The 10,978-nt window shown below is 38.5% G+C and overlaps 1 protein-coding gene across 1 annotated transcript in view; it reads right to left on the bottom strand.

Moving 5' to 3' along the window:
* The window catches only part of VSTM4 (V-set and transmembrane domain containing 4), a 315,580-nt gene that overhangs the window by 131,072 nt on the left and 173,530 nt on the right, over positions 1 to 10,978 (bottom strand). Inside the window, 1 exon segment of the mRNA XM_006897731.1 lies at positions 10,447 to 10,480. Coding sequence (XP_006897793.1) covers positions 10,447 to 10,480 — 34 coding nt within the window.

Below are 10,978 nucleotides of genomic sequence, written 5' to 3'. Positions count from 1 at the left end.
TCCAGATTTCTTGGCACAACTTGGTGAGCACATCCAGGGCAACATCTGTTATCTGAAATACTTCAATTGGTATACCATCTATTCATGGGGCCTTATTGTTTGCTATTTCCTTCAAAGCAGCTTGAACTTCTTCCTTCATCACCATAGGCTCAAGGAAACACTACGTGTTTTAAAATAACGAAAGGTGTGCATCAAGGCTGTATCATTTCTCTGTATCTATTCAACTTGTATGCTGAGCAAATCATTAGAGAAGCTGGACTTTATGAAGAAAAGTGTGGCATAGGATTGGAGGAATACTCATCAATAACCTGTGTTATGCAGATGACACAACCTTGCTTGCTGAAAGCAAAGAGGGCCTGAAGCACTTAATGCAGAGAATGAATACGAACTATATCTCAACGTCAAGAAAATAAAAATTCTCCCCACTGGGCCAATAGAGAGCATTATGATAGATGAGGACAAAATTCAAATTGTCAACAATTCCATCTTATTTGAATTTACAATCAACACCCTGGGTATAAGAAGTCAGGAGAGACATATGGAAAGTTTAAGTCAGGGATCTTTCCTAAATCCTTAAGAGCAATAATGCTAGTTTTAAAGGTAGGTGCTTCTGATTCAAGTCATGCATCTGAAAACTAGACAATAAATATAAAGGGAGAAGAATCAATGCTTTTGTATTGTGGTATTAGAAAATAGTGCTGAATTTCCCATGGACTGCCAAAAAAACCCAAATATATCTTGGGGAAAGTGCAACCAAAGTGCTATTTGTAGACAAGGATAGTGAGAATTCCTTTCACATCATTTGGACACGTTGGTAGGAGAGATTATTGCTTGGATAGGGACATTATGCTTTGAAAGGAGAAGAGTTAGGGAAGGAGGGGATGATCCTCAATGAGATTGACTGATGCAGTGTCTATGGTAATGGGCTCAAGTTTGAAGGATGATAGGGATGGCACAGGATAAGGTTCAGATCTGTGATTCATAGGGTTACTATTAGTCATTCTTGACTTGATGGCACTCAGCAACAACTACTTTATTTTTGCTCAACTATTAAGTTGACTTTAGGAGCTGGGTGCAGCTAAAGTTTTTGGTAACTGGCCCCAGAGTAGGTGCCTGGTAAAAGTTCACACAGATCTCACAGGCTACTGGACGTGGTTTCCTGCACAAAATTTTCACACATATATATAGTCTGAACAGTTTGTAGATGGCCTGTTATATTTTGGAAGTAGATGGCCAACCATTCTTCCTAGTCTGTCTTAATTTGGATGCTTAGCTTTAGAACAATATCTGAAAGACAAGCATTTTACCAAAAGGAGCAAATGAAAGATACTTCGCCTTATAGAAACAACCAATACATTCAGTGTGTCCCCCACCCCCCGCCCCAGTACCATACATGTCTGCTGATTTTTCCCTTTCTCTACTACATCATCATTCCTTGTACTCTTGCCTACCCTGTCAAGCACCTCCCTTCCCCCAGCTACCCCTTGATATGATGGCTTAGGCCACAAGTCATTTCTGTGATGTTTTGCACCTCACACTGCTGCTGGTCTGTCACGTTAATGTATATCTTGCATTTAGGAGGATAGTCAACACTCTTGGCACCAGCAGCCAGGAAATCGAATGACGAATTACACTGGGAAAATCTGCTGTCAGATATCTCCCTGGAATACTGAGAAGCAACAATGTCAGTCTAGAAATTAAGGTGTAACTGATCCAAGTCATGGTCTTCACAATTACTTGCTATGCATCAGAGAGCAGGACAATGACTAAGGATGACAGAATAAGAATTTATCCTCCTGAGTTATGAAGCTGGAGAAGAGTCTGTCTTGGAGAGGGTGAAATTAAGTTTCTCTTTGGAAGCTAGGATTTTGAAGTTCTATCTCACATGTGACATGTGGCCAGGAGAGATCAGTCCTTGGAGAAGGACACCATGCTTGAAAAGTTAGAGGGACAGCATAGAATAAGACCCTGGATGAAGGATTGATACAGTAACTGGGGTAATGGGGGCAGATGTGTAGGAGTCAATGAGAATGGCTCAGGATAGGGCAGGCTTCAGAGCTGTCATACGTAGGGTCACTATGAGTCATAGGCAATTCAGCAGAACCTAACAACAACACTCTGAACAGCATCATAATATATGCTGTTCTTTTGCATTGTATTTGCACAAGCAACATATTATCCATAGTCTACCCATGTTCTTTTATGATAACTGGTTTGTTTCACTCAGGATGTGTTCTTGGGGCCTCTTTAAAGAGTCATATATGAGGAGATTCTCAACTTCCACCAAGAAACTGATTATCTGTTGTCCTCAGTCTGAAACAGGTTTTTCCAGGCCAATGTATTTACGCTTAACATCTCTGAACACATTTAAGAGTGGTGAGATCATAAAGTGTCTCAATATTTATAGGTTACAAGCAGTGCTCTGGTTTTAGGTTACAATTGCAATGGCCCCTGAGATCAATCACCCAAGCCCAGGACTAATGCCAGGGACATGGGTAGGAATAGCCCTACTTCCATTTCTCACATCCAAACCACAGTCCTTGATCCAAGCTGGTCTAATAACAGTAAGATGCTGAAGTGTTGTTAACCAGTGAGGAAGAAGGAAGCAAACAATTTCATGTCTGCCAAAGGGTGAATCCAGGTGAACCCAAACCTGGAAACATCAGTTCTTCTGAGAGAAGGCCACCTGAAGATAGTGTGACTGAGAAAAGAGTGAGGGATGGAAATCACCACCTTGATGACATGGTCACCCATCAGAAAACTTATCCTAGGTTCCCACTCAATGAGAGATTTCATGGCCATCTAAGTTTTCTGTTCCTGGAATCAAAAAGTTGGCAACTTATATATAGTGCTAGCCATTTACCTAAGAGTCTGAAGTTATATCAGTGCACTTGGACTAGAAAGAGTAATTCGAACCTTCCTGGGGTTTTATGGAAATTATAAATAAGTCACAAAAATGTTCATGAACATAGTCTGTGTAATTATTGGGATCTCATCAAATCCTCTTCATGACCCTGTCTGGTACAGAGAACAGTCTAGTTTACACTCAACTCTTGGAGGATAAAATATTATTAAAGAAATGAACGATTTGCCCAAGGCTACAGAGTTGATGGTGCAGCTTGACCCAGCACAGAAACACTCTTTCTATGGTCCCCAGTCACTTTTGCAGGGAATGAGGTTTTTATGAGTGTAATGAGGGCTTAAGAAGTAGTAAATGTTTTAGATTTTGTGCCATATGGATAGGAAAAATAATAACAGGTAAGAATTTTTGGTGTTTTTCTAAACTTAGAAATAGTAAACAAGCAGGTAGAAATAGATTATAAATATGACTTTTTTTCTTAGAACTAGAAAACAAGTAGGTGAAATAGGTAATAAGACTGTGGAGTCACATAAATAAATGACAGATGTGGACAGAAAAGTTAAAGACAGACACAATATTTTTTTAAAAAATTAAGAGATAACTAAAAGAGAGACACTTTCACATTTTGTTTAAGGTGTTCCTTGTGAGCTGGACATCCTTGGCTTTGGTGGCTATTGAGTTTTCAGGACTCTGGGCACACACTACTGGATACAAGGACCCAGTCCATGTCAGGATTTCCACTACCATCAAGGTTCCTGAATCACAGAGCCCTCTCCAGGATAGAGGACTCTTACTATTAACTGGAATTGAAATTCTTATGAATGAGCTCACCAGTGTAACATATATTTCTATATGTCACATACCTCAGTTTAAAAGTCAAACACCACAAGATGCTGACCCAAGACAGTTCTTTTTAGAATCTATGCTGAGCTTTATAAGTGAAGGTCCTCCTCAAAATAGGTCTCAGGAGGCAAATGGCTGACCCTCAAGCACTGGAGTCTATCTTAGGAATACCAGTTACAGTGGGCACCACTTGTCTGGTAGGCCTTTCTCACTAGGGCGTTGACATTGACAGTACACTCAGAGTCTACTGACCACCACAGCCAGGCAGTGAGGTGCAGCTGCAGCATCTCCACTGGTCCAAGCCCTCCTCTTTATGCGTCTCTGCCACTTATTTATCTCCTTATGGAACACTTCATGCCAGCATTACAAATACATTCACATCCAAGCAACCTGGAAAGTCTGGATTCTATGCTGTCTCGGAGTCATGTTGTTGAGCTGTCAACCCTCACTGTTCCTCTCTCACCAGTGAGGTAATCTCAGCACATCACTGGGTACTAATTCCTTGTGTACAAAATGTGGGTAAATGACAGCACCCAGTCTTGAGGTTATGATGACTGAAGGAGATGACCTGTGTCCACAGTTAGTGCTGTGTTTAATAAAGACTACCACATCAACACGTGCATGTAATAAAGACCACTGTGTCAACAAGTATCTGTAGTCTCCTGCTGACATAGTGATTAGGATCTGTGCTGCAGTCTCAGAGGTATGCAGTTTAAATCCATCAATTACTCCACAGGAGAAAAATAGGCAATATCCTCATAAATGATATACTGACTATGAAAACTTGCTGAAAAGTCAACCATGGGTAAGTTCCAACTCAATGGTACCCAACACTGACAACAACAACAGCATGGTGGCAATGCATACAGGTCATAAAGACCTTCTGGCTGCTGCATGCCTATTATTAGTACCATTTTATGGTTAGCCCTGCAGCCTCCTTTCTGCTCTTCTGTCTTAACTTTGCTATAATTTCATCCATTACACCAAGTTCCTCCAAGTTCCCTGGCCTTCTACCTGCTGTGCTGCCCCCTGCTCCTCTCTGCTATACTCTTCTCGTATTTACCCACAGACCCGAGAAAGGACGACTTTGTGGATATACAAAGTGTATATGTGGAGTTAAGGGTTTATCATCCAAAAACGGTTTCCCTATCCATTAACTTACTTTCCATGTGGATGGGCAGGGTATGTGAATAGGCCAAGCTAGCCTATTCACAAAGGGTTAAGCTAATCCAGCAGCAATATTGAAGGACCGTCCCCACCAGCAAAGAAGAAGCAAGAAAATGCAGTATGTCTTCTGGAACCAGAGACTGTTAGGCCAACCATACTAGGGCCTGTGGGAGCAGCAGCCCCAGCAGCCACAGCAGCAAACTGACATAAGATGGGACCTTGGGACTGCTATGCCAGGGAACTGGTGCTAAACGTCTTTTTCCAAGTTTGTTGGACAACTGGGGCATGAGCGGCAAAAAGCTATAGGTAGCCGGACTGAGAGCTTTGTAACACTGACCTAAGGCTACATGGCTGAAGGCTGAGGCACCTGCGAGCCCATTTCAGAAACTGTCCTGACTATATTCTGATACTGACCTGCATTATTACCTTTTAATTTCTCCAATACGGTTCTATGTGGTCTGTGAGCTATCACATCAGACTTCGGACCCAGTAAAGAGGTAAGATTGGTGTTGGGACGAGTAAAATGAGGTGTGAGAATGTGGAGAGCATGTCTGAATCCAGGGGTTTGGTTTGTGTTATTGATGTTGACAGGGACCGTTCCCCTTTATGAAGTTGGTAAAAGTCAGACATGACCATCTCTGTGTGGCCCTTGCTCTTTTTATATGAGTGTTTCTGGCACTTTTACCCCTCTATGTCTCCCATGAGTCTTTGAATGGTATAAACAGTTAAGTGTCCACTATGAATCTAAAGGATGACTATCCAAATGGAAGAACTTCTGAAGAAAGGCATTTGAGCTTTCAAAAATTCACAGCTACTGAGATCCCTGTATAGGGCAGCTCTACTCTATACAACAGATCACCATGAGTCAGAATCCATTTAATAGCAACTTTTTTTTTTGGTGGTTGTTTCCTTATTCATTGTGACTAAGGAAGAACCCATGTCTTCGAATTATAATGTGGGTAAGGAGTGTTGAATACCCCATGAACTGCCAAAAGAACAAGTAAATCTGTCTTGGAGGAAGTGCAACTAGGGTGCTCCTTAGAGGCAAGGATAGTGAAACTTAGCCTCATGTACTTTGAGCATGTTGTCAGGAGGGGATGTTCACTGGAAAAAGACACCATGCTGGGTAGGAAAGGTAGAGGGTGAGCAAAAAAACCCACAAAGGATTGACCCAGTGACTTTAACAATGGACATAAACAGCATGAAGGAGATAATGAAGATGCCTCAGGAATAAGACAAGGCTCTGATCTGTTGTTTAAGGGTTTGTTGTGAATTGTAGTCAACAAGATGGAAACTAACAACTAGTTACAAAGAGCCTTTTGAAGGTACAGGCTGTGTGTTCCTTTTGTCTTCGCACTATGGACCTTACAAATCATCCAGTATAGATTAAAAACTCAATAAATAATTATTGAATAATAAAAGACATTTACATAGAGGCACAGTTTACTAGACACCATTTAGGACATTTTACACATACTAACTCACATTATCAGTTCAAGCTCTATGAGCTAGGACACAAAGGTTAAGAAATTAGCCAAAGGCACACAGAAGGATGATAACAGAACCATGGTTTAAAGGCAATCTAACCCCAGAACCTTAGCCATGTCCCTTTCTTTCTTTTATTGGAAAAACAAATGCTGTGGAATTCTGATATTGTTCAGTATTTTCCAGATAAAGTAGTTACATGCTTAAGTTGGGAACAAATCCTTAACTTTCTTTGAAATCATAAATCTACTTTTCCTTTAAGATCCTGATAAAATCTCCTATTAATCAGATCTCACACTAAGATGGTCAGTGTATACTTAAAAATCTCTGATGGTTGCTCATAAATCCCAATAAAACTGTGCTTGTAACTTATCCAGCAGAGAGCAGTCTGTGCCCTTTAGACTCCTTCATCCTTGAAGAAGTAGAGGCACCAGGAGGCATAGCTAGAATAGGTGTCTGCTTCTCGTTGCCTTTGGTAGACAAGCACTCACTTTTAAACTCTCCAATCTGCAAGATCCTGTATCATCTTGCTACAGTTTCTTTTATCATGAACTACTAGAAGGAGGTCAATCAGAAGGTCAGAGAACACACTGTAATGGTTCTTTTCTGTAGAACTTGCCCAGCTTCTTGACATCGCTCTTTGACTTGCCATTCAGGAATTCCATAACAAAACTACTAAAATCCTTTCATTCATTATTTACCTGTGTAACTTGTCATATACTTATTGAGTTTTAAACGTTTTTTATATACTGTGGATACAAGTCCTTAACAGATGTATTATTTGCAAAAATTTTCTCTGTGTCTTTAATTTTCTTAATAGTATCTTTGAAAGTGTAATGTTTTAAATGTTACCATTTATTCCTTTTGTGAGTTACAGTTTTGATGTCATTTTGTGACTCAAGGTCATAAAAATGTACTGCTGTTTCATTCTGCAGCCTTTATTTGGCTGTAGGGGCAGTAGTGACTTTCTATTTTGAGTCTTCATTTTGGCTACAGGACCTCTTTCTTTCTCTGTCAAGCTAATGATAGGTTGAAATTATTGGTCTTCTCAAGAATGAATGTTCAGTTTTATTGATTTTTGGGTGATTGTGAATGAAAGTTTATAAAAGCACATTGATTTTCCATTCAATCATTGATATACACTTTTATTTCCATATTAATTACAATACCCACAATGTAACAACATCCTCCCTGTAATTCTCATTTCCATTAATCCTTCTTTCCTACCCATCCCTGCCTTCTAAACTTCATCCTTGGACAAATGTTGCCTTTTTGACCCAATATATCTGGCTATATAAGGAGAGGGAGCTCAGGTGGTGTGATCAGAGGAAGATGCTAATTCAAAGGTGGCACCTCTCTGGAGGTTTGAGTCTACCAGTTCTGTGGGTGAAACACAAGCCTTTACCTCATGTATGATTATAGTCTCCAAAATCAACTGGAAGGTTATCTTTAATAGTTCCAGCTCAATGGAAATGAATTGGTTGGAAATGATCAAAAGGAATAATTTCACCTTATAGGTCTGTCTCTTTGTGGTACTGAGACTTCCCAAGTCTTGGCTTACCTTTTGGTATTACAAACCACACACTAGGGAAACTCTCTTCCCATACAATTAGCCTTGCAATAGATTCAGAGATTCCTTAATTATCTACTTAATGGAGGACCATTCATTATATACATATATTTGGAGGGGATAAGGTATATACTGGGATGGGATGGTATTTCATTATGATTTTGATTTGCATCTGTCTTATTGCCAGTGATTTTGAGCATTTCTTCATGTGTCTGTTGGTACCCTGAATGTCTTCCTCTGTGCAAAGTCTTTCCATGTCTTTTGTCCATTTTGTAATTGGATTATTCACCTTTTTCTTCTGGAGGCTCAGAAGTATTCTGTAAACTTTTGCTTTGAGACCCTTATCTAAAATGGTATTGCCAAATGTTTGTTCCCAGTTGGTAGGTTTTCTTTTCATCATTGCAAGAACATGGAATCAGCCCAAATGTCCAACCACAGCGAAACAGATTGAGAAATTATGGTACATTCACACAATGGAATACTATGCAGCACTCAGGAGTAATGATTTTTAAAAATACTACGTAACTGGAAGAGGCAGAGAGCACTATGCCAAGTGAATTAACACAGTCTCATAAGGACAAATATTGCACAAGACCACTATTGTACAAATAGAACAATAACTAGCAAAACATGTACAGGACTCAAGGGGTAAGGGGGAAGAGGAGGGGTAAGGATAGACAGAGGTTAAACCACAGGGCTACATAGTTTGGTGGTTGGAGGGGTGGGGGGAAACAAATGGGAAGGATCTGGATGAAAATACAGGGTAATGATGGGCAAGGTCCAATGGTGATTCATTTTATAAAACATAAAGCACGAGAATGATTGTACAAAACACAACGTGAATGAAGAATAATGTGAAACACAACGTATATAAACTTTGTAAGCAAACCAACAACAAAAAAGAGTGTATATGAATAGGACAGAGCGGAGTTTAGGGCTGTTGTACATAGGGTCGCTATGAGTCACAGGCGACTCGACGGCACATAACAACAACAACAACATAATACAATATATATGTGAATAAAAATAATGTAAATGTATTATTATATGAAAAAGTAGAATTTTTTTAAAATGGATGAATGGGAAATCCAACTTTTCTGTAAACTTTAGTTAAAAATCACAATTTAAAAAAATAAATTACTATATAACAATAATTCTCTACAGAGAATTATGTAAATGAACTAATGCTTATTAGGACAAATAATATATAAGATCATTATTGTAAAAATAGGAGGATAACTATTAAGATGTGTATAAACATCCAAAGAGGGAAAGGAAGGGGGTGGAATAAAGGAAAAGACTGAAAATCACTAAGACAACAAAGTTTAGTGGGCAGTTTAGGGATGTGTGAAGAAATGGGAAAGATTGAATAAAGAATCAAAAAGACAGGTTAATAACAGGCATAGATCAATAGTAATTAGTTATATAAAGCACAGTATATATGAATGATTATAAGAAATACAATACAATATAAGTGCTATATTGTATAAAATACAATACACATGAATGAAACACAATGTAAATTAATTCTTGTATAAATCAATAATATTTAAAAAATATTTTTAAAAATTAAAAGGTTAAACAAATTATGGCTAAATATAGACCTTTTTTTTGTAATATAGTTTCATCCTTGCCCAACATTTGTGCCATTATTTTCACATGTATTTTATAAACAAATATAATAAGCTCAATTATAAAATGGTATAATTATTTCCTTATACCATTTCTTTATGTCTTTGAAAGAAGATTAGAAATCAAATGAAAAACAAAGAAAATTATCATAAATTATAAAATTATTTCTATTAACTTGTATATTGTTTCTATTTTGTGTTAATTAAAAATTATTATTTTCTTATTAATTCACATATTACTTATTGCTATTATTTATCAAAGACCCCTGGTAGCACAGTAGTTACCAGAGAGGTCCAGTAGCTGTCTCTTGTGTTATTTTCAGGATTAAAAGGTATGCTCAGTGAAGAAAAGTAGTGAGAGCTGGGTCTATTCCATCTATCTGGATCCGAAGTCTCAGATTTTCTTTAAAAACAAGCTGAATTTCTAGTATGTCCTGTAACTATTAAGTATCTGTAAGGAAAATGCTATCAGGTAAAAGGCTGCTGTCTTAATAAATGTCTAATGGTCACATATCGCAAGAACTGGACATATGGCAAATAATCTTTGGTAGAATGGGATTAAGTATGTTTATGCCAAAAAGGCATCAAAGTGGCTCAATCTAGCTGCTAGCACCATCATAAATTTGAAGGCTGGAGCAAGGAGTTTTCAAGGTATGCATGATAAGCCTCAAAGGACATAGGTTGGGCCAGTATCAACTATATGTTCTCTGAAATCTGAGAGTGTTAGTGAGAGTTTGAAATTTGGAAACAAATGAATGTACATATAACACATATTTTTAGGCTAATTTGTGCAAAAGTAAGGCAAAGGTGTGAGTTTACAAATTGCTTGTTAACATAAAAAGAAATTAAAATAGAATAGCTTCATTCAAAAAAAGGTAAAAAATGCCTACCTGTTCTGAGGGCATTTCACCAAATAATGTTTTCCTGTGAAAGAAAGAAAAACAAACAAGAAAATAGTAAATAAATACTACTTCAGATGAATGTACTCTAGAAGTTACCAGGAAATACAGAAGCTGAAGTACTACCTAGTGTCAGTATAAGCCAACTACCAGGGCTTTCAACTTCTTAGGATGAGTTTGTTGTTGTTGCTATGTCCCATCTTGTCTTTTGAAACTCATAGCGACCCTATGTACAAGAGCCCTAAATGCTGTTCTATCCTGTGTCAACCTCGCTGTCTCAAACACATTCATTCCCACGACTCCACTCACAGAATTGATCCATCTCATCGAGGGTGTTCCTCTCCTGTGCCGTCCCTCCACTCTCCCAAACATGATGTTCCTCTCCAAGGACCAGTCCCTCCTTGAAACATGCCCAAAGTATGTCAGATGACGCTTCAGAATCCTTGACTCCAGGGAATATTCTGGCTTCACCCTCTCCAGGACAAACCTGTTTGTTCTCCTAGCAGTCCATGGTATATTCAAC

The sequence above is a fragment of the Elephantulus edwardii genome, unplaced genomic scaffold (genome assembly GCF_000299155.1).
Source record: "Elephantulus edwardii isolate Elephantulus edwardi_28Jun2011 unplaced genomic scaffold, EleEdw1.0 scaffold00213, whole genome shotgun sequence".
NCBI classification, from domain to species: Eukaryota; Metazoa; Chordata; class Mammalia; order Macroscelidea; family Macroscelididae; genus Elephantulus; species Elephantulus edwardii.
The sequence above is the reverse complement of the archived record's forward strand: the minus strand, read 5'-3'. Positions and strand labels throughout refer to the sequence as shown.